At 38.4% G+C, this 24,841-nt stretch overlaps 3 protein-coding genes across 3 annotated transcripts; 1 reads left to right on the forward strand and 2 right to left on the reverse strand.

The window, feature by feature from the left end:
• Positions 1–11,532: 11,532 nt before the first annotated feature.
• On the reverse strand, positions 11,533–11,997 carry LOC107180887 (keratin-associated protein 15-1). Its single transcript, XM_015543469.2, has one exon. The coding sequence runs from the start codon at positions 11,983–11,985 to the stop codon at positions 11,533–11,535; it is 453 nt and encodes a 150-aa protein (XP_015398955.1). The 5' UTR covers positions 11,986–11,997.
• Positions 11,998–15,485: 3,488 nt separating this feature from the next.
• On the forward strand, positions 15,486–16,001 carry LOC102968132 (keratin-associated protein 13-1-like). Its single transcript, XM_007075054.3, has one exon. The coding sequence runs from the start codon at positions 15,495–15,497 to the stop codon at positions 15,999–16,001; it is 507 nt and encodes a 168-aa protein (XP_007075116.1). The 5' UTR covers positions 15,486–15,494.
• A 6,603-nt stretch (positions 16,002–22,604) lies between these two features.
• Positions 22,605–23,114, reverse strand: LOC102950131 (keratin-associated protein 13-1-like). Its single transcript, XM_042956772.1, has one exon. The coding sequence runs from the start codon at positions 23,097–23,099 to the stop codon at positions 22,605–22,607; it is 495 nt and encodes a 164-aa protein (XP_042812706.1). The 5' UTR covers positions 23,100–23,114.
• Positions 23,115–24,841: the final 1,727 nt, after the last annotated feature.

Consider the following 24,841-nt stretch of genomic DNA (forward strand, 5'->3'; position numbering starts at 1 on the left):
GAGCCTGCTTCGGATTCTGTGTATCCCTCTCTCTCTGCCCCTCCCTGCCATGCTCTGTCTCTCTCTCTGTCTCAAAAATAAATAAAAACATTAAAACAATAAAAAAAGCAGTGTCTCTTTCTTTCTTAAAGAATGAGAGGAAGGTCCAGTGTCATAGGATGTGACTTCCCAATGTATTAGATTAAAACTAGTGTAGTTCTTGAGGATTCCTTTTTCTCCACAACCTTGTCAACACTTGCTGTTTCTGGTCTTTCTGATTTTAGCCATTCTGACAGGTGTAAGAGGGGAATGTAAATTGGTACAAACACTGAGGAAAAAAGTACAGCGGTTCCTCAAAAATTAAAAATAGAAACACTGAATGATCCAGAAATTCCACTACTAGGTATTTATGCAAAGAACATAAAAACGTTAATTTGGAAACATATATCCACCCCTATGTTTATTACAGCTTTATTTACAGTAGCCAAGATATGGGAATAACCTAAGTGTCCACTGATAGATGAATGGATAGGGAAGATGTGGTCACACACACACACACACACACACACACACACGCGCAAGAACATTGTGGAACCACAGAAAAGGATGAGATCTTGCCATTTGTGACAGCATGGATGGACCTACAGGATACTATGTAAAGTGAAATAAATCCAGACTGATAAAGACAAATACCATACAGTTTCGCTCATTTATGGAGTCTGAAAAACAAATGAATAAGTAAACAATCAAAAAGCAGAATCAGACCTATAAATACGGAGAACAAGCTGATGGTTGCCAGAAGAAGGGGGTTGGAGGATGGGCAAAGTGGATAAAGGGGAGCTGGAGATACAGGCTTCCAGTCCTGGAATAGATAAGTCACGGGAGTAAAAGGTACAGCATAAGGAATGCAGCCAATGGTATTGTAATAGCATTGTATGATGATGGATTGTCACTACATTTGTGGTGAGCGTAGCATAACACATACAGAAGTTGAACCTCTATGTTCTATACCTGAATCGAATGTAACATGGTATTTCAACTCTACCACAATTTTTTTTAAATAAAATAAAACTAGAGTACTCTTTGTAAAAATTAGTTCCAGGGTTAGTAGATAGGGCAAATGGTGAAAATATAATGGATTTCTTCAAACATCCCCTGATTCTTCAAAGACAGGCTGCACTCTTGATTGTGGTTTTATGCTTCTGAAATGGTGGATTCTTACAGATTATTTATGGATACAGTGATCTCTCACCTAGATTTTTCTGTAAAACTAATTCCAAATGAGGCTGTAGATTGCTAAGAAAACAGAAATGACTTTAATAATTTGCTCTTTTCCATTATCAATATTTTAGATGAATCAACCATTGTGGCTTTGGCTTTCTTGACTGACTCATCTCATTTATTTATCCAAATTCACTAAATAGTAACTAGAGTCTACTAAGGATATAAATGACATTTTTTTTCTGAAGAATGCATACAAAGAGTCAACTGATATATGAAAAGGTGCTCAACATAACTCCTCATCAGGAAATGGCAGTCAAACCTACAATGAGATATCACCCTCACACCTGTTAAGGAGACTTTTACCAAAAAGACAACAGGGGTGTCTGAGTGGCTCAGTCATTTAAGTGTCCAACTTCAGCTCAGGTCATGATCTCATGGTCTGTGGGTTCAAGCCCCGCATTGGGCTCTGTGTTGATGGCTCAGAGCCTGGAGCCTGCTTCGGCTGTATCTCCCTCTCTCTCTGCCCCTCTCTCGCTTCCACTCTGTCTCTCAAAAATAAATAAATGTAATAAATTTTTTTTAAAAAAAGACAACAGATAATGGGTCACCTGCATGGCTCAGTCAGTTAAACATCCAATTTTAAGTTTCAGTTAAGGTCATGATCTCATGGTTCATGAGATCGAGCCCTGCATTAGGCTTTGCCCTGACAGTGTGTAACCTGCTTGGGATTTTCTTTCTCTGTCCTCCCCCCTCTTGTGTGAGGGCACTCACTCTCTTTGTCTGTCTGTCTCTCTCTCAAAATAAATAAATAAACAAACAAATAAATAAATACAACAGATAATAAGTTTTGATGAAAATATGGGAACAGATAAGACTTGTACACTGTTGGTGGGGATGTAAATTGGTACAACCACTATGGAAAACAGTATGGAGGTTCCTCAAAAAATTAAAAATAGGACCACCATATGATCTAGAAATCCCACTTCTAGGTATATACCCATCTGCCTCATTCACCACTCTGTACCCAGCACTTGACTGACACAATGGGTCAAAGGGTGTTGACTGATAGGTTGATCGATGTGGAAGTCCCTTCTGACCCACCTGCCATCAGGTTCTACTATCTTCACGGTGAGAGGTATTGACTTTTAATTCTTTTGGTTTCTCACAGTTCCTTTGAATACATGTGATATTCTTTAAAGGTTTTCAAGAAAGGTGGGTGGCAGCTAGTTTATAGTTTTTCTTCTCATAAAGCTGTATTATCAGAGTATTTTTAAAGGCCTACTTTTTAGGCACCCAGTTAACTCTGGTTGTACTAGATGCTTAGCCATGGACTCTAATTCAGTGTTTGGGTATTAATAGCTGAAATTATGTTGAACTATTTCTTTAAAAAGATAAAAGATTTCAAAAAATGAAGTATTTTATAAGATTTATAACATACAAATAGATTTTCTTCACCACCAACTTGTAGTAAATTCCACTAAATGTTAATTCATGGGACATATTCCTGCCAGAAATTTCATTACTGTGATAGATTCATCCAAATGATCATATTTAGACGTTACACTCACTAATAACCTTTTATGGGTGAGAATACCAGGTGATAGACTCTATCTCAGACTACTTTCTTTTCTTAAATTTTTTAAATTTTTTCAAATGTTTATTTATTTTTGACAAATTCAGCACAGATCCAGACGTAGGGCTTAAAGCCAAGAACCGTGAGATCATGACCTGAGCTGAAGTCAGATGCTCAACCTACTGATCCACTCAGGTGCCTCTCAGACCACTTTTCTAAAAACAAATTCATCACAGCCACTATCAACTGTCATTCTGGAAGCCTCAGTCAGGGCCGCGGGGGCTCCCTTTAGCTTCTCTCCTGAAGTCTTCCTATCCAAGCCACTTTATCTCCTGTTTTTCTGGTACCTTTCAAGATAGTTTCCAATTCCACAGTGACTGTCATGATTCTTTCAGCGATGCCACTGGTATCAGTGTTGTGCTAGTTCCCTGTATTTCCATCCAAGACTTTCTCCTTCCCCCATCCTTGGCAAAGAACAGATCTTGGGATTATCAGAGTGGGTTCTATCATCTGAGCAGAGGATCCCCTGGGTTCCACCATTAAGTTATGAAAACCTCTGATATCCCACCATGTGGAGAAACTGGTCCCCTGAAACTGGTCAGTGGCCTGGCTCTCTTTTGAGAAGTCTTGTAGTCATGGGTATTAGTAACCTGCAAGGCTTCCATTATGAGGAAATTATAATGCATTATCTTTGTGAAGGTAGTAAATATCTTCTATAATACAATAGATGGTTCTCATAAGATAATGTGTATGTGCTAAAGTACCATATAAACAATAAAACACTATGTAAACGTTAAACTTTGTTGAGTATTATTTGAAAGACCTCAACTTGAGTATCTACTCAATTAATATCTTTCTTGGATCACTAATACAAGCAGAGATATATGTGGGTTATTTAAAAAAAACATTTATTTAAACTTGCATCAATATACTTTCCTAATTGTTTTTTTATCCCTTTTAGGGCAGAGACCCTGATTTTGTCCTCAATTATCTCCCCGTCCAAGGTCTGCAATTTCATCTCATTAAAAGTGTCCAGCAATCTAAAATTTCTTCAGTGGCCATCTAGTGACCTGTGTTTGAACCATGGTTTAATAGGAATTTTGTTCCACTTACTGGGGGAGAGACAGTGGGCTATTATATAAAGAAATATAATTTTTTGAGATGATTTTGAGCAGGAAGGCATGGAATTTGCTGCTTTAATAACTCCCATCTGGATAATCTCAATTGCAAAAGCTTCCAATATGTGAGTCTTGTATCATTAGTGGGTCATGAAATCTATTTATTGATGGTTCATCAGTACTTGTTTCAATGAGAAATAATAGAATAAAATGGGTTGGGATGGGATGAGAGGGGACAGAAAATGTTACCGTCGCCTTATACACTTTTTTTTTTCTGAAAGTTTGGTTTTTGAAAGAGGGGAAGAGGGAGAGAAGTGCATAGATTGTGAAGTAACATCTGTTTCTCAGTATGGGACAGGATGACACAAATTGGAAAGCCTCTGCTCTGTGAGAATCTTCCTTTGGGCGCATTGCCCAACTGCATGGTGAGGCCGGCTGTGTCAGGGATGGTGTGGACATTCTGCGAGAAGAGTTGTCCCGGATACATTTTTAAAGATTCACATACATAGAAGGAGAAATAATAAAATTCCTACTCAAAGTGTCCATTTGAATTGTACACTATTTGAAAACTATTTTCTTCCTTAGCAAGATAAAACTTATTATTTCTAATGTACTTAAATACACATGGGGATTTTCTTTCTACTACTTTAGGTTTTTTTTGTTTTTTTTTTTTTTTTTTTTAACTGCCCTGTGTTTTGTTTGAGGATAAGAACTGTCTTCTCATCTTTGTAGACCCAAGAGCAGTGCAGTGACGACCACACAGTTGACATTCAGTAAATGTTTGCTACCTATCCTCTAATGAAATCTTCATGTTTTAGGACATGCAAATCAAAACTAATAAAATAATAGCAGGAAGAATTGATTATCAGCTGCCTTCCATCAGTTAACAAGTGTTTTTTTTTGTTTGTTTTTTGTTTTTGTTTTGTTTTTACGTAATGTCTTGTTTTGTTTTAAACATTTTTTAACGTTTATTTATTTTGGAGAGAGAGACAGAGACAGAGTGCGAGCGGGGGAGGGGGCAGAGAGAGACACACACACAGAATCCGAAACAGGCTCCAGGCTCTGAGCTGTCAGCCCAGAGTCTGATGCGGGATCAAACCCACAAACCACAAGATCATGACCTGAGCTGAAGTCAAATACTTAACCCACTGAGCCACCCAGGAGCCCCACATAATTTCTTCTTTAAATCCCTAGACTAATCCTGCCAAATAGATGATTTAATCTAATGGTAAAAAATGAAGAAATTGAGGCAAAAATGTAAGTCACCAAACTCACCAGCTCGCATGCCAGAAAAAATCGTCTGTGATAACTAAGTTTAAAAGGAAGAAAAACAGGGGCACCTGGATGGCTCAGTTGGTTAAGCATCCAACTTTCAGCTTCAGGTCATGATCTCCCGGTTGATGAGTTTGAGCCCCGCACTGGGCTCTATGCTGACAGCATAGATTGGGATTCTTGGTCTCCCTCTTTCTCTGTCTCTCTTCCTCTGTCTGGCCCTCCCCTTCCTCGCCCTTCGCACATGCACAAGCGAGCCCTCTCTCTCAAAAATAAATAAAAACATTTAAAAAATGGAAGGAAAACAGTTAGATTTCTCAAGAATGTGTGGAAACTAAGAAATGGGATCTTAAGTCATCTTTCTACCACATCCCAGCTCATAGGGTGCTCAGGATCTCAGCCTTTCAATAAATACTCTCTGTCTGTCTTTGTCTCTTTGTCTCTTTCACTCTCTTCAGTTACTTGGTCTTAGTGGTTTTAGAAAACACTTTTAAAAAAGGAAAACATTTTTCTTCTTAATAGAGCTCATGTCAAGTTTTATTTTTAATAGATCCCATTATGTATATCAAATACAACATGGTTGTGTACATAAAATGAGTGTATGACTTCACTCATATGAGGACTTTAAGGTACAAAACGATGAACATATGGGAATGGAAGCAAAAACAATATAAAAACAGGGAGGGGGACAAATCATAAGAGACTCTTAAATATGGAGATCAAACAGAGGGTTACTGGAGAGGTTGTGGGAGGGGGATGGGCTAAATGGGTAAGAGGCATTAGGAATCTACTCCTGAAATCGTTGTTGCACTATATGCTAACTAACTTGGATGTAAATTAAAAAAAGAAATTAAAGAAAGAAAACAAGAAATAAAAAATGGTTGTATATGCAACAGAATAAAAAATATAAAGAAGTAATGAATAGTTATATATACCCATTGAAATATAGGGTATCTTTGAGGATTGAGGGGAACAGTGGAAAAACTAAATAAATCCTAATTTCTCATAATAGACTCTGTACAAAATTGGCATATTTTAAGGAAATGAAATGAATTTATAATTAATTGACCACAGCTTCACAGCAGCCCGGTAGTATGAGCTTGAGCAATTTAGATTTATCATTATAGACTTCCATTACTCTGTTTCAATATGCAGCAAAAATATTCTGAGCATGACATATGAAAGAGGAAAATTAAAATGTTCCCTATTCTTAATTTTCTTGCTTTTTTGTGTTCTTTTTGTGTTCCCTGTACAATTATGTAAAATCCAATTACTTAAGTCAATATCATAATAGTTAGAAATCTCTACTTTAGTAGTTATGAGAATGTGGTAGCCAAATGGGTTTATAGAGAATGCAGTGTATCTTATACAAGAAAAGCTGCTCTTCGCTTACGTCTTCTGCATGAACACTCCTGTCTTCGCACAGAGATGTAAATCTAGGTGGGATTTCTCTTCAGTTGCATGCAATATCATCTACTTCTCCACACTATTTCTTTTTTATTATTATCATTCCTCCATTTGTGCTCTACTTATCCAAATAAATATTCTTCTTAAAAATACTTTTATTGTGTATTTATTTTTGAGAGAGAGAGAGTGCAAACAGGGGAGGGGCAGAGAGAGAGGGAGACACAGAATCCGAAGCAGGCTCCAGGCTCTGAGCTGTCTACACAGAGCCTGATGTGGGGCTTGAATCCACAAACCACGAGATCATGACCTGAGCCAAAGTTGGACGCTTAACTGACTGAGCCACCCAGGTACCCCTCAAATAAATATTCTTAAATACTTCATCATATATCCTGCCACATCCTTGTAGAATGTTTTTTTAGCATTCATTTGCCTTTTCCAGAGAATAAATTTGTAGAAATGCAATTTATTAATGGCACAAAATGCTAATAACTAAATACTCCAATATCTAAGATCTTTGAAAAAGTACTGCTCAGTATTTCCTTGATGTCAAATGCTTAGATAATGTTAATAAGTAAAATATATACTACTTTAGTACCTAGAAGATTGTGACAGTTCACCGTTCTCAGGATGCGTACTCTTTTATTTATTTTACTCCTTGTAGTGGGTTATATGGTTTTAAAATAAATAGAGTTTTAAAAGTAGAACTGAGTTTATAATATACTACTAACTGTGTGATTAGAGACAAATAAACTCCTTCGTACTTCACATGTCTTAAAAAAAACAGACAAACAAGCAAACAAACGAACAAACAAACAAAACCAGATACCCAACCCAACTCTTTATGTGGCTTCATGGGTTATAAGAATATATTGTTATAGCATGCATTATTAAAAATAAAAGCCCACAAAATTTTGACCACTGCTTTTAGCAATAACATAAAAGTGAATAGGCTAATGATTTCAATTTTTTATAGCTAATTTTTATTTTTAGGTATAAGGATGGATCAATTGCTAACATTTTATTAAACAATACCCTGAAAGTAACAAATTATGTGGAAGACAACGTCCCTGTCATGAGGGCTCCTCTCAGACAAGCTGGCAAGAGTTGGAAAGTAAGTTATAGCCCACAACCACAAAATAATTCCAGTACCTTCCTGACCAGAAGGATTCTACTAACAAAACATGAAAAAAGAAAAAGTGAACTAAAAATCCTATTGCAAATGAAATATTGACTAAAACAATCAAATGAAAGTTCTCATTTTAAATTATATCCCCCCAAAGCATATTCAATTTAGGTGACAGAAGGAAATTCTAAAATTATTACTCAGGAATTTCCAGTGTTCTCCAATTCCTTATGCAGCATAATATAAATTTGTTAGCATGATATCCATGGCCAGATAACCTTTCTGGTTCCAGCTCTCTTCCACTTGCAAAGGGAAAAGGAGGGCCCTTGAACTTCCTCAAACAAGTGCTTTGCACATTGAACTTGTCCTATTTTCTTTCCTGTGATTTTGCTCTGCCTGTCCAAACGCATTATCCTCTAAGTCCCAACCTGAGCTTTACATTTCTGGAAAAAGTCCTCCGATCTTCATTTCTTTTCTCATGAGATTATGTCAGTCTAACTACAGTTATAGTTAGTTTGTAATGTTGTTGATAGCTGCGTGTCAATTCCATTACACTGTTGCTTAAACTTGTACCCTCCAAGACCTAGCATAAACCCTGGCATGTAGCAGGGACAAATAAATATTTATTTAATGAGCTTGTCTTCTTGTATTTGAAATATGAATCCCTTTGAGTAGATGCTTGTTAGCATGAAATATTTGGTAGACACACCTGAAGAAGTTCATAGACAGTAAAGTGCCCATATGATGAACTGAAATGAGGTGTCGAGATACTTAGAGAGTAAAGCTCGTGGTACCAGCTTCAAAGCTTCAAAATGAAGAAATGTAGCTTATGATCAGCTCCATCACTTCTGGTAGATACTAAAAGAATTGAAGGTGTTTTGTTTTGTTTTGTGTGTGTGTGTGTGTGTGTGTGTGTGTGTGTAGTGTGCATAATGGGTCAGACCAACTGAAGAATGCTCTCAGAATACCCAAAGGTATTAAAGCAGAGTCCATAAACCAGAAATTGGTCTCAATTGGTCTTAATTACCTGAAAGAAAGTAAAAAGGTAATCTAAGTCTTGCTATTTCTTCTAGGTCTAGGATGATCAAAGAACGGGTGTGATCCTAACAGACAACTTAGATGTTCTGGAACCGAGAAGTTCATCACAAACAGTGCCATTTCCCCCCTCTAATTGCAGTTGAACCAGTCATTGAAATTATAAACATCATCACAATTACCACATTCATCTGCAACAGTGGAATAATATTTACCAAGTGAGTAGCTCAACATTATTTTAGATTTATGAAATATCCATGCATTTATTCAGTAGTCCTCACCCGTAATACTTTATTCATGCAGGGAGCAATACAATATTGTATTTTCACTGTCCTACCTCCATCCCAATTGGGTGATAGGTCCAGTGTTCACCGTTAAGAACTATCCCAAGCAGCTCACGTCCCAAATACCCATCTAAATCAGAGGTTCCAAACAAAAGAATAATTTTGCCTCCAGAGGACAATTGGCAAGGTCTGGAGACATATGCAATTGCCACAACAGAGTATGGTGTGTGTGGGGAAGGTGGGGGAGGCAGTGCTACTGGCATCTAGTGGAAGAGGCCAGGGATGCTGCTAAACATCTTAGGACGCACAAGACAGCTCTATCCTAACAAAGAAAGATCCAACCCAAATGTGAATAGTGCCAAGAGCCCTGCAAACCACGGAGACAGTAAATGCTTGGTTAAAGTGCAAGAAACAAAGCAAAAAGGTAGAGAATGATAAGAGAAGGGCATGACCAAAGGGGGGGGTGTGGATCATGACAAAGTAAGCGAATAGAGCAAACATGAGAAATATGATGATGCGAAATAGCACAAGATGGGCAAACAGATTAACATTTATCGTGGAAAATAAATTCTCCGAACGTTGCCCTCTGCTCTAATATGTTTCACGTGCCGAGCTAGGCCTGAGTTGTGTTTTTAGTAGTACTATGCTGGAGAGTGTGGGGTGATCATTAGCAGAAAGGAAATTATTCCTATGAATACACATAAATGTGTATTAAGAGGTTTCAATATTCCAGTGAGCCATCACAAAACTGCTAGAAATCTCTCTTACAAATTAGACATGAGTATCTGAGAAAATGATCTTAAAAAACTATGAACATAATTTTATAAACTGAGAGGAAGATTCTTTATAAGTAAAATTTTAATTTAATCTTGCTTAAAGTCTTGGGCATGAATTTAAACTATATATTTTAGGAGATAGGTACTGTCAGCCCATATTTTCAAGAAAATGGAGACCATGGTAGTTAATTTTGTTTAGTGTTTATTATTATTATTTTTTTTGAGAGGGGGGAGGGGCAGTGAAAGAGGAGAGAGAGGATCCCAAGCAGACTCCATGCTGTCAGCACAGAGCCTGACTTGGGACTCCATTTCACAAACTGTGAGATCATGACCTGAGCTGAAATCAAGAGTCGGATGCTTAACTGAGCCAGCTAGGCGCCCCACCAATAAATCCCTTTTAGGGAAAACCCTATTTGGCATCTATTTATCAAAGGACTACAACTAACACATTGGATCAGCAACCAGGTTTGTTTATTTTTTTTTTTAATTTTTTAATGTTAATTTTTGTTTTTGAGAGAGAGATAGAGCATGAGCCAGGTAGGGGCAGAGAGAGAAGAAGACACACAATCTGAAGCAGGCTCTAGGCTCTGAACTGTGAGATCATGACCTGAGCCGAAGTCAGACACTTAACTGACTGAGCCACCCAGACACCCCAAGATTTGTTTATTTTTTTATATGAAGTGGTAACTTACTCTTTGGATTGTCAGTAATGAGTTTTGTGTGATTTACTCATGTTTTTTGAAATCATTTTTGTTTTATTACTATTGAAACTTAAATTTTTTTGTCTCCATTAGTGCACTTGCTACATGATGGTGAGTTAGAATTGTATGTGTGTGAACTTCATGAAGGCAGGGAATTTAGGCCTTTGTTCAGAACAATGTCTTGTCTATAATCAGAAATCAATAAATATTTTTCCATCGAATGCCTAACTAAAATAATTCTCTAAAGCAATCAGATGAACAAATCCACCTACCAGGGGAAATAAACCTTTTAACATGCAATATATGACATGTATTTGAATTGTGCTTTAAATTTCTTGTTTCCTATTGAGTAACTTATGTCATATGAAACAGATAATACAAAACAAAACAAAAAGATGCTTTCCTAATGAAGACAGTCAAAGGTGCGTGATGCATTCAATACATGTACCATATGAATAAAAAAAATGGAATGCCATAATTCATGGTAGAAAAAAAGTTTATTTTAAATGCCAATTCTAGGGATGCCTGGGTGGCTCAGTCGGTTGGGCAGCTGACTTCGGCTCGGGTCGTGATCTCATGGTCCATGAGTCTGTGAGTTCGAGTCCCGCATCGGGCTCTGTGCTGACAGCTCAGAACCTGAGCCTGCTTCGAGCTCTGTGTCATCCTCTCTCTCTGTACCTCCTCGGCTCACACTCTGTCTCTCTCTCTCTCAAAAATAAATAAACGTTAAAAATTGTTTAAATGCCAATTCTATTTGAAATTTAAGTGAAAGAATTCTAAGATAACAATAAGAGAAAAATCTTAGAAAGAAAGTAACAGAAGGGATTCTGGGCATTGACATAAGAATGAAACTTCAACATATATCTCATATGTCTGATTTAGAAAAAAAGGTCACTTTGTCCACAGTGAATCACAAACTTCTGGGAGGACTGTGACTGCAAGTCCTGCTGAAGGAGATGGTCAGTGATTGCAGATATTGGACAAGCTGCATGTTAACATTTCATAAGGTACAAACATAACCGTGAGATAATGGGGGATATTCAGTAAGCTGACCTAACAAAGTGAGAGCTAAAAGCTGGTTGGTTACAAGTTGACTGGCAACTCCTGGAAGAAAAATAAGTTGGACGACAGAAGCTGGACCCACAGCCCAGAGATTGGAAACCAGTGCTCCCATAACCAAAAGACCCAAGGCCAATGTTTCCACATCCCAGAGATCCAGTGTAATTTGTTTGGCAGGGTCCGAAGAAGATGGAATTCTTTGGATGGAAGCAAGATGTCTGGTAGGATCTGGCCCCAGTACAGGATGTCCAGCAGCTGGTGGGCTCACAGTAGGTCTCCTGGCAGCCACCAAAGAGAGAGGAGTCCAGCTGGCAGGTGCTGGGAGAGTAGACTGCATTGCTGGGGTAGAAAGAGTCATAGGTGGAAACGGGGTGCCCCAGGTAACCTCCAAGAGAGCTGGAGGAGAAGCTTCCGGAACTGCGGTTGTAGTGCATGTTGGGGGTTCTGAGTTCAGCTGAGTTGCAGAGAGGTTTGGTGAGTGTGACTGTTACCTTCTACTGGAACCTTATTATATACCCTAGCAATGGGGTAGTAGCATGTGCCCTTTTTAATAAGAATGCTTAATTAGGCTCCAGTCAAAATGAAATCCATTAACCATCAAAGCCCTTTTTTATGAACAAAGACTTTTAAATGAAAGAATCTCATTAGTTTTTCAAAGCGATTGTTCATGAGGTAAAAATGTCACCTCTCATTCACCTGGTTTGGGTGGATGAATGTAATTGTATGGTAAGTGTCCCTTTAAGATTGGTGTTTTATTCATCTACCCCTCAAGATATTGTATCGAATGGGTAACACAGTCAGAAATTTGCCATGTTTAAAGTTCTCAAAAAAGTGCTTTGTAGGCTGGAGGGGATATTTATTTTGTTCCAAGTTTAGGAACCCAATTGAGAACAACAACAACAAAATCCGTACTCTCTGTTTCCTCTCCCAAATCTTGTGGCCCTTATAGAAGAAATAAACCCCTATGCACTCCTAATTGATGGAAAAGCTAAATGAATATCCTACACATTTGGATTTTGGTTTTCCTACAACACAAGTGCCCAAGCTGCTTTTGTGTGTATAAGTATTTGATTTAAAAATAGAGGGTCTAATATCTGCAGGAGTACTTTGAAGATTACATTGTAAAAATACTGAAGTCGGGGAATCCTTGCCCTGAAGTTGACTTGCTTCCTGTTAGAGTCACCGATAAATTGTCAAAAACTCTTCATCCCTATAAAGTTTAAGTAATTTTTTGGTGGTGTTGATGTGATTGAAAATGAGAGAATAAGCACTACACATAAAAAAAAATGGGTCTTTTAGCCTCACAGTTTCCTCTCATAGGGTGGGAATTTTACTATAGAAGGTAAAGGAAATCAAGAAATTAGGAAAGTGTCTATGCTATGTAGACTTCAAAGAAATAACAAATGTTTGAAGAATTCATAGTTACAAATGACTTTTATAAATTGAAATGGGGTGGGGGAAATCAGAAAAGACGATAATGTGAAATTCAGAATGAATGCCTTTGATTCTGCCCAGAGAATTAGTATCATTAGTATCTTTCTAGACTCTCCGGCCAAGGTCATCATTGACTGCAAGTGGAGTAGTGCATGGTTACAGGAAATGGCTTAAAATATCCTGTGGGAATGGGCAAACCTCCTAGGATGCCCATCTTCAAAAATTGAAATGTTGTCCAGTGGAAATGAGCTGAGACTCATTCTAGAAAGAACTGAGATTACTAGGTGGAAGCTTTAAGGTAAGATTCAGCTAAAAATCTAAGACAAGCCACTGTTGTAGGTACTGAGATTTCCATCTTGAGGGCACTGGGAATAGCTTATCAGGATGTTGTCAATGGGATTCCAACCTGGTAGAGGACTGGAGATAATTGTTAAACTCCCTTCCAAATTGTAGACTTCATGGGTCTGAACTTTTTGAGTAGATGAATTGGTTTTCAAGAATGTTTCATATATTACCCAACATAGTTTGTCCTCTTTCTAAAATAAGCAAATCTTATTTATTAGACTTCTTAATTATGAATAGCAGAAAGCATTCTACTATATTCCAAACCTTCCTATTTTATTTGTGTATAAAATATTGAACATTGGGGTGCCTGGGTGACTCAGTCAGTTGAGCATCCAACTCTTGATTTTAGCTCAGGTCATGATCCCAGAGTTGTGAGAATGAGCCTTGTGGCAGGCTCTATGCTGAGCGTGGAGACTTCTTAAGATTCTCTCTCTCCATCTGCCCCTCTCCCCCGCTGACAATCTTTCTCTCTCTGTCTCAAAAACAAAAATAAAAACAAAAACGAAAATATGGAACACCAAAACATCCGTGTATTCAACTCACCTAAATCGAATTTGCTTGCTTGTTTGGATGTCATCTGCTCTTATATAAGCTGTTTCTGTGGAAGAATATTCTATAAGTCAGGTATTAGGGAATTTTTTTTACATTCTTACCTCCACAAAATGGAGGTTTTTGCACTCCAACACTTTTGTTCAGAAGTGGAAAGGAAATGCTCTACGGTGAAATGAACAAATCAAACAGCACAGAAGCCACAGGAAGATAAACTTTCTCAATCTCTCTACTTCCTCAAGGTATCAATCTTCATTACCCTACTACATTGAGGTGGAATATGAGTCATAGAACAAGAAAAAATATGACCATTATTTTAGAAATTTTGTAATGCTTGTCAGAAACACCTGAAAACAATTTAAGTCAAAGTGATGTATGTTGCTTTCTGAGGCAAGGAAGAATCTCCTTAAGATGGCTCCTTTGGTCCAATACTTCAAGGCAATTACCTTATAAACTTTCTTTAGAACAAGAACATTTTCCAGAGTCTGGGGAGTTTTTTTTTTTTTTTTAATGATCAACACTACTTCTGATTAAAGATAGAAATACATTGGGCATTTTTGCCACGTTTTGGTTTTTTAATGCTTTTTCAGCAATCCTAGATGAATCACCTCTAACATTGCAAAATAGCATAAAGCAATTTATAATATTTAATTTATACCACAGTAAACACACACATACACACACAAGAAAGAAAAACTAAGATTGATATATACATATATATATATATATATATATATATATTTAAGTTTATTTAGAAAGAGAGAGAGGGAGCAGGTGGGGGAGGACAGAGAGACAGAGAGAGAGAGAGAGAGAGAGAGAGAGAATCCCAAGCAGGCTCCATGCTGCCAGTGCAGAGCCTGACACAGAGCTCGATCCTATGAACTGTGAGATCATGACCTGAGCTGAAATCAAGAGTCTGACATTCAACTGACTGAACCACCTAGGCGCCCCCAAGATTGACTCTTACTAGTTTTCATACACTTTAAGCAAACCCTGAATTCCTCAATTCCCTGAAATAAGGGAATCTCGGTTAATATTTCACTGAAGCCATTCAAATTGAGATCTGACTTTTAAAAAATCCTCATACATCTTGCATATTACCATTGCTGCTTCCTGATGGCACCGTTCATTAAGGAAACTTGCTTGGCAACAATCAATGTATGTTTTTGTTTAAAAGAAATGACTATGAATAGATCAGTTAGTTAGCAACTTTGCCATCCAGATGGCAACAATTTGAGGCACATTGTGAAAGGGGTATCAATTATTTTTAATTAAGCCAGCTTTCCTCCTCCCAGACACTGTCTACCTCTAAAGCAGTTCTGTGAGTGATCTGCTGGGTGACCTTTGGTAGAGGAAGATGACTAATAGCTTTGAAGATTCAATGCTATTACCTGAATTCCAAGCCACAAACATTACTGTGCTTTCCAGTTGTAAAACCACAAAAACTACATGCGTTTGATTATGATGATCTTTTCAATTCAATTAAAAGCAGAAGGTAACCTGTTTTTATGTGTCATGCAAACGGCACACCCAATGATAAGGGTATATAAATGCCCCAGTCCAAGATGTGACATTCAAAATCAGAATCTTGCTGTAAAGCACATCTCCTGTCACCATGTCCCACAACTGCTGCTCTGGAAACATCTCCTCTCAGTCCCTTGGGGGGTTCCTGCGCTACCCAGGATCTTCCTGTGGATCTCTCTACCCCAACAACCTGTTCCTCAGCACTAATCTCCGCTCTCCCAGCAGGTGCCAGCTGGGCTCCTCTCTCTACAGTGGCTGTCAGGAGACCTGCTGTGACCCCACCGGCTTCCGGACATCCTACCTGGTGTCCAGCCCCTGCCAGACGTCCTGCTACCGACCAAGGACCTCCATGTTCTACAGCCCCTGCCAGACAATGTATTCTGGGTCTCTGGACTTTGGCTCCAATGGCTTTCAATCTTTTGGTTATGGCTCTCCCTTTCTGGGTTTTGGATCCAGTGGTTTCCAATCAATGGGGTGTGGTCCCAATGCTTTTTCATCCCTGAGTTGTAGATCGAGCTTTTATCGTCCAATGTCCTTCTCTTCTAGAAGTTGCCAGTCTGCTTTTTACCAACCAACCTGTGGATCTGGCTTCTACTAATCTTATGGTTGAACATAATACCTCCTATGTCTAGAAATTTAACGCAATAACTACTATATCAAGATCCATGCGACCTATTGATCTCCTGTCCTATCATTAGCTTACAAATTTGACTTATACTGTTACCTATTATGGATTAGAAACAACTTGAGTTCCAGTAATTGGAAAATACATTCATTGAAGAAAGATGTTGAAGCAGTTTTCTTGTAGTTATATAGATGTAGTACTGAGGCATGTTTCTTTCTTAATATCAACTAGTTATTTCTTCTAGTGCATTTGTTTCAAATTTTACAAAATGGAAAAATATAAGTTTAAATAAAAATATATTATATGGCCTTCACATATAAGATTTTCATATTATTTGTTTACTCTGTGTCTTCAAAACTACTTTTAAACATCTGAATGGATATTTCTGATATTTGTGTTTATCATTTAAAATTTTTTTATTTTAGCCAGTAAAGTCATCAGGGCACCTGGATGGCTTGAGTAAGCATCAGACTCTTGATTTCAGTTTGGGTCATGGTCTCACAGGGTGTGAGTTCCAGCCCCATGTCAGGCTCTATGCAGACAGTGCAGAGCCTGCTTGGGATTCTCTCTCCCTCTCTCTCTGCCCCTCGCCTTCTCTCATGCTCTCTCTCTCTCTGTCAAAATAAATAAATAAACATTTTTTTTAAGTCAAATCATCACCTGTCTTTTTGGTTTGAAAGAAATGATTTCATCTTTAATGTCTACTCCATATCTTCACATGATAAAATCTAGACATATATTTTTTATTGAAAATTTTTTTACATTTATTTATTTTTGAGAGACAGAGTGAGACAAAGTGAGAATGAGGGAGGGGCAGAGAGAGAGGGAGACACAGGATCTGAAGCAGGCTCCAGGCTCTGAGCTGTCAGCACAAAGCCCGACGCGGGGCTCGAATCCACAGACCGTGAGATCATGACCTGAGTCGAAGTCGGACTCTCAACTGACTGAGCCACCCAGGTGCCCCTAGACATATATTTTTAAGAAAACAAACAATTGTGGCCTTTTTTTCTGTATGGAGTGAGAAATTTCAATGTTTTTATGCAGAATAATTATAAATTGTAAAGGATATTAAACATACTACATAATTTTAGAAAGAAGATTACTCTAATAACTGTATCCTAAAATATAAGAGAAAGTGGACTGAAGTTCTCCAGTAGTAAGTTAGACGTTAGTGAATTAGATTTGGTGAGGCTTCCATTAACCCCATTCTGCTGACATAGAAGAAATCAAGTCTCAAGTGTTGAATCACTACATTGTACATCTGAAACTAATATAGCACTGTGTGTTAACTACAATGGAATTAAAATAAAATTTTAATAATAATGGGAAAAAAAGACCAAGTCTCTAAATTAAATATCTAACACATTCCAATATTTATTAGTAGGTAAGCACAGCAGAGTCAGTCCTGTAAGTTTGGTGAAGTCCCAACATGCTCCTGCTTTGCGGTTGTTTGGTTGATAACACTCATTGGAAAACACCAAGGACAAAACAAAACCCAAAGCCAATGCAGATATTCTGTTTCAGCATTCAGCCAAACATCCGGGCAGATGACAACCTTCGAATCAGCACCTCTGTCCCAGATTTTTACCCTCTCAGTCAAGGGCAATGTTACTGAAGGCACAGAGAGCTAAATTCTTACCCACAGGGTAACCGTATGTCTTGGTTTATTCTGTCTGGCTTAGCATCCAGTCTCATTTTTTCATGGTCTTAGAGTTTTTACTTATGAGTGATCATTGAATTAACATAAGTGAGATAGGTTTGAGAGGCCTCCACTTTACTTTGGTCATGCTTTCATCTAGTAGGGTATAAGATGCATATACAGTGAACAGAGTCTTTGCTTTAACCAATGTTAAATCGGAAAGAAGACAAGCCTTTTCTTATCCTTCCGTTGTTCACCCTTTTTGAATAAAATCGGATTATTGCTTTTCTTTCGAAGACAGTGTGCCAAGGGATCGCTGAGAAACAATTACACTCCGATACAAATGGTAGGACAGCTCACACATTCAAATCTTGGTGGAGGGTCATTTGTTTTTCTAACCTGGTCAGACTGCTTTGGCTCTCTTGATGGTGCACAACCTGTAATACAATATATCGTGTTGCCAGTGGGTGGAGTTAGTGAGAAATTTGAGAATTACTGATTAGCTGTATATGAAATGTGAGCATGCACTTGAGGCTGCCACACCACATATAAAGAATAATTTACATGCCCTTGCTGCCGTCGTTTGACCGCATATTATATTAGTTAAATCTGCAGCTATTAGTTTTGTTTGGAAACATTTTCTTCTTTAAACTTTGCAAAATTTTATTCTCAGGAGCAATTACTCAAATGAAAAGTTCATATGCAATGAAAAAGGTAAATACAGAATTTCTGTTATTAAAGCAGTTGACGGTAAATATATAATCTGAACCATAATTTGAAACTATTTACTATCCACTATGGAGGTCAGCAATGGCACTGACCACATGAAAAGTTAGAGACAATTTTGCTGAAGAAGCATCAGTAGCTACTTCAAAGTACAAGTTTTTTCCAAGTTTATTTATATTTTTATTTAAATAATCTCTGCACCCAACGTGGGACTCAAACTCATGACCCCGAGATCAAGAGTCACATGCTCTTTCTACTGAGCCAACCAGGTGCCCAAAGGTAGTTTTTATGATAATGTGAGGAGAGAAAAATTCTCTAAAGGCCTGATACACAAGGGAAGCCATCTTAGACTTACTTCTAAGTCAGCCTGACTGTACATTAACTTTGTTCAAACCAAAAGCCTGATTGATGGCCGCCATAATGCATTGTATACCTACTTTGTGAATGAGGAGCCTTAAGGAAAACCATCTTGTCCTTGAGATATCGATCATTGCTCCTACTTCCTGCATTCCTTCATTTTACAACTCATGATTTCTACCTATTTGTCAATCTATAATTTTTTTGAACTTTTCCAAGATTGTAAAAAAGTACATAACCCTGTAAAGACTGTTCATTCTCAGGAGCACTTTCTTTCCAGTGAAGATTGTGTTTTCCGGGCAGCTGTCCTAATTGGGGCTTGAGTAAGACTCTATTTTCATTCTATATTAGAGTTCTTGCTGGCAAATCTGCATCACCAAATGCTTCCAAAGATGATTATCATTAGCAGTTGCAAAAGATGTGTTAACATATCACTCGGATACACACATTTTTATTTAGGTCGAATAACTATGCTAATGATCTTCACGCATGTTAAACCCTAAGTTTTCTCGTGCATTCGAAAAGAACACACACGCAAAAGCAATAGCTGTTGATGTGCTCTTCCATTAGAGTTGTGTTTGTTTTACTCTTGTTCATTTGTTTCATATCAATTTAATTATTAGACCAGCCGAAGAACCTGAAGAGTGAGAGTAAAATGTTCTCCCAACACCATGTGAAGAATCCAAGGATGAAAAGCTATCGAAAATTCATGATGCTCTATTTGACAATGTTAATGTGAAGCCATTTAAAGAGTTTAACCCTGGGGCGCTTGGGTGGCTCAGTCGGTTAAGCGGCCGACTTCAGCTCAGGTAAAGATCTCGCGGTCTGTGAGTTTGAGCCCCGCGTGGGGCTCTGGGCTGATGGCTCAGAGCCTGGAGTCTGCTTCTGATTCTGTGTCTCCCTCTCTCTCTGACTCTCCCCCGTTCATGCTCTGTCTCTCTCTGTCTCAACAATAAATAAACTTAAAAAAAAATAAAAAAAAATAATTCAACCCTGAAGCTAAAATCATTGGTTGTTGCCTCAGTAATAATAAAAAATACAAATATGGTGAAGGGCAACATCATGGCAAAGATGAGTAAGATTCCTGTGGAGAAGCAATAGTTGTAAGTACTGTAAACAAATGACTCCTAATTGTATCCAAAAAAGCTTCAGTATCTTGCTAATCAAACTGGAAGCAGTAGTTTAAAAACTTTAAAAGCAGTCACATATGTACCCACAGAAGGTTAGTTCGGCAATCAATGCTTTTCCTCACCTCATCTGTAACCTCTGTTGTATTATTAATTATCTTTGTGCTTTTGTGTTGCTGGTTTTAAGGTTATTAGTACGTTATTTTTACTTGACAAAGCACACACAAAGAATTTTCTTTTGTTTCTTGCTTGGGTTAAGTACTCTGCCATGCTGGATTCTAAATCTTTTTTTTTTTCCTACACCTATGCTATTTCTGCATCTATAATATAGTTTTCTCTACTCAAGGACTTTCCCGTGATTTTTCTCAGATTGTCTCCTTCAACCTGACTCACCAAGATGGGAATACAGTTTACAGTATCTGGGAGATGTCACAAGAGTTTGGTGATTTAATTTTTTTTTAATTTCAGAGAAAAGTTTCTAGGGGGTGACAGGATTTGCGTTGGGGAATTTGAAGGGAAGATAAGAAATCTGTCAAGTTGCATAAGAATTATCTTCCTCTTCTTGTTTATTTTATCTTTTTAATTTTCAACAAGAAGCTAATTATCTCCAGTTTTTAGCTGCTGGTATTGAACTTGAATATACCAAGTGAGATGTAAGGGAGCTTTTTTTTTGTTCTTTTTTAACTATTTAAGTGTTCATAGCGTTGGGTATTGAGGAAGGGAACATCATATCATGATGTGACACTAATAATGGTAATTAAACTGAATTGTCATAGCACTCAGGATTTCTAGCGATATCTTCCTGAGAGGAAATCAAATCTTTCTCTCTCAGTGTATTATTAGGTATTATAGTTAATACACATATTTTTAAAAGAAATTAGCTCATCCTTCCCACAGGTTCTTCTTCTAAACTCTAAATTTATTTTCAGTTTTACTCTTTATTATGCATATCGCTCATGAGGCTAATGAAACAAGATGCCATAGGAGTTGAAGTCTATTCATATAAAACAATTTCTGTAGCACAAGAGGTACTGAGGTGAGGTACAGAGGTACTCTGGTGAAATAAGGGGTTGCATATTAAAAAAAATCAGAAAAGAACAATAAAGTAGCTTCAGGAGATCAAATTCTGCTAGATCTTTGATTTATGAACTTCGGCAAGCTTCTAATCCTTTGGAGTTTTTATTCCCTTATCTCTGGAAAGGTCTATAAGACAATGTTTATCTTTCTCACAGGGATGTTTGAACATTAAATGGAAGTGGTATATCTGATACTTCTTGTGTCCTCCATTATATCCTCATTCTCTCGCTCGGATCCAGGCACAGATATGGTGAACAATTTCATGCAGACTTCAACCCTCTTTGCCCAGACAGTTCCTCCCCTGCCGAACACAGCACATCTTTCGTTCTTGACCTGGGCTTCTCTGAGGTTACAGCCAGGAAAACAAATGGAGCTCACGGTGAATCCTTCTTTGCACAATGAATAAAGTTCTAGGAAGTTAACACACATCTGGGACAATCTCAAACCAATGGTAGAGATGGGAGCTATTGAATAAATGCTTCCACCTATCGATCAGATCCCGGCGTAGACAATTCCAAGAGTCATTCTATACATTTCTAAAAAGCCCCAGGAAGATTGGGTCCCCACTGCCCACTGTAATAACAACTAAAAATATGTCCCTTAATGAGATTTTCCTCTCTGATTCTTTCACCTTCCATGATCTTCCAAACCTGCTCCCTGGGATCTTGTGCCAAGTAAACCACCTGCACCCAGGTTTCTGACTTCAGCTTATTTTGGGGAGACAGAGATTGAAGTTAAGCCTCATAAACATAAATGCTTGTTCAACATTGCTTGGGTGTGTTTCTCTTTGCCTGATTCAGGTTGAACCTTGGAGAAGCATTAGGAGGTTATCCACACTTCCTTAACCCAGTTACTACCCATCTAAGATCACTGTGAATCTTACACATGTTTATAGGCAAGGCTCGGGAACACTTCACCTGTGGCAGGCAGAGACCCTGGCACTTATGCTAACCAACAGAGAGCATACATAGCACCTGACCTGGGAGCTCATTTTTTTTTTTCTGCTGAAAATCCACACTCAGATTCTAGACTTTGAGATATGTGTCTGATGATGTGTAGCCTCACCTTATAAATTACATCATATTCTTGTTGTCTGCATTTCTAGTTTATGCACCAATTTCTTTGTGTTCCCTTATCAGCAAAAACGCATGTCCTTTATTCTTAGGCAAATGTCACTGACAGTGAGACACGTACAATATAGACATCCAGGAAATGACTACCCCCAACAGGAAACATATCCAATGTCAACAGAAATGTGCTCAAATCTATCATGTGGTAAGTTCACAAACTTGGTTTCAGAGTCATATTGATATTCATCTAAATCTCCCAAATCCATAAAATACAAACAACTACAAGCAAATAATAATAATAAAAAGAAGATGAACAATATATTTGAGTGCCGGATTACATACATTTATTAGATTAAAATTTTCATTTTCAATTGCATTTCAATGAAGCATGTATTCAATCACTAGTACAGAATTTAGAACTTAATTTGAGAATACGCATTAAGTTCAGAGTCAGCCAGAAGTCCATGATGCAAGAAACTGATGATTTAGGAATAAAAGATTAGTAGTAATTGGTGGAAATGAAAATGATGGCTGTGCCAAGTAGAGACTTTGACATCAATCCTCAAAAGCATCTGGACCCTCAACAAGTTGACGTATAGAAGCCAGATTCACAGGTTGGCCTGTAACAGGATTGACAGCTCCTCGAGGTAAAGTAGGTAGGGCGGCAGAATCTGGATCCATAGGCCAGCAGAGGGAAGCAATGGACTCTATAACCCAGGGGTCTGAAGCCCTGGGATCCATAGCCCAGTGAGTAGCAGCTTCTGGACCCAAAGCCCACAGACCCAGGGTAAGCAGTCCAGCAGGGGCTGCAGAACGTGGAGGTCCTCGGGAGGGAGCAGGACGTCTGGCAGGGGCCGGACACCACGCAGGACGTCCGGCAGCTGGTGGGCTCACAGCAGGTCTCCTGACAGCCGCTGTAGAGGGAGGAGCCCAGCTGGCAGGTGCTGGGAGAGCAGAGGTCAGTGCGGTAGACCAGGTTGCTGGGGGAGGAAGAGCCACAGGAGAAGCTTGGGTAGCGCAGGTAGCCCCCAAGGGAGCGGGAGGAGAAGTTTCCAGAGCAGCAGCTGTAGGACATGTTGAAGGGAGATGTGAGTTCACCTGAGTTACGGTGAGAAGGCTCTGAGGTTGAATGTCACCTCCTAGACTGGGGCATTTATATACCCTCAGCAGCAGGTGTGGTGGCCTACATGGTCATCCTTTACGTATTTGTGCGTCTTCATTTACATATGTGTAACTCGGAAATCTCTGTAATTGCAGTTGGATAGTCTCCCACATCTTGTATTTATGGGTGCTATAATTTTGGTGTTACAGCCAAAGCCAATGAACTGCTCCTAGGTCAGAAATATCGTGACTGTATGACATTAATGATCATCCCATCATGATGAGGAAAGCACCAGAGCCAGGAGAGATTTTCCTCGGGCTTGTGCTTCCTGCATCTGCTTCTTGTGTATCAACATCTGGTTTTGTTGATGGATGCCTTCCTCCTAAGAGTGGGGAATGAGACACATCAATTTTTTTTTTCTGGTGCATGGATCGGGGGCACAGTTTCTACCTAGATGGAGCCTTCCTTGAAAGATCCCCCTTGTCACCATTCATTCCCATGCTCCAAAATTACTTGGTGGGGATTTGTTATGCCAACAATGGAGAGAGATGCACCAAGCACTAGTTACCCACTGCGTCTCTTGTCCAATGAAGAGAGACAAAAGACGTAAAACAAAGACCGAGAGAGATGACCGGACATTGATGGGCACCTTGCCACATACCTAAAGATGGGGTGACAACAAAAGGGCGCGGTTGAAACAACCCAGGGGAGGATCAATCTAAGTCCCTCTCCGGGCAGTCAAGAAAAACACACCACTATGGTGAGGGCAGGGAAGAGCGGAAAGAGAACCCTATAAGCTTAGGGAGTTTAGCCTTTTTTCTAGCGCATTCTTAAATGATGATCTGTTACACCCTGATGTCTTTATACTCAAAAACTTTCAACAGTAGTGTACCTTATGAATTTTGATGTGCTATCCTTTTTTATCATCTTCATTTATAAATATCTAGGTCTTCTACCATCTCAGAATGTCTTAGCTTTTTACGGCACAGGGTTTGAATGTTATTTTGGTAGTTGCACAGCCAGGTACCTCCCTACGTTTTCTTGCCTAAATGTTTCTTTTCAGTCCCTTTTCCTCAGGGTACATGAATATCTCTCTCTTTGTCTCTGTCTCTGTCCCTCTCTGTCTCCAACTCAATCTGTGCCCCCGCCACTTTCCACTCTTGTTTTTTCTGTGTTAAGTTTGATTATCTCCTTTTTTCTTTCTTTTGTTCTTTTTTGCCATTGTTGAACTAGAAATTGAAAGTGTTTTTTAAGTTTGATAATCTATCGTATTCTTAGAGTATAACCAACTGCTTTCTAAGTTCCATGTTAAAGTAATGTCAGTTAAAAAATAAATAAATAAAATGAAACCAGTGAAATAATATTTTAGACCCGGGAGAATGTAGTATCATGGTTGATGTCAATATTTTCTTATTTTACTTTCTAATAAAACTCTAATACACTCACAACGGTAATGATAACAACTATCGAATTTTCTCAATAATTTGTACCCATTTTAAAAGTAGCATCATCTAGACCTTCTAGAAGGAAGAGGACTGAGTAGAGAAGTAAATGACCTCAATTCAAACTGCTACTTGGTGAGTCCTTGATTTTCCGTCCTTCAAAATTGGAATTTCTCCTTGCTCTGTGCATCAGCAAATGGGCAAAGTATCCTACTGATACAGTATTGTGGGTACTATTACTTCCCAATTTTTTCTGCTTTTAAACATAACTCT

This window comes from Panthera tigris, chromosome C2 (genome assembly GCF_018350195.1).
Source record: "Panthera tigris isolate Pti1 chromosome C2, P.tigris_Pti1_mat1.1, whole genome shotgun sequence".
Classification (NCBI taxonomy): domain Eukaryota; kingdom Metazoa; phylum Chordata; class Mammalia; order Carnivora; family Felidae; genus Panthera; species Panthera tigris.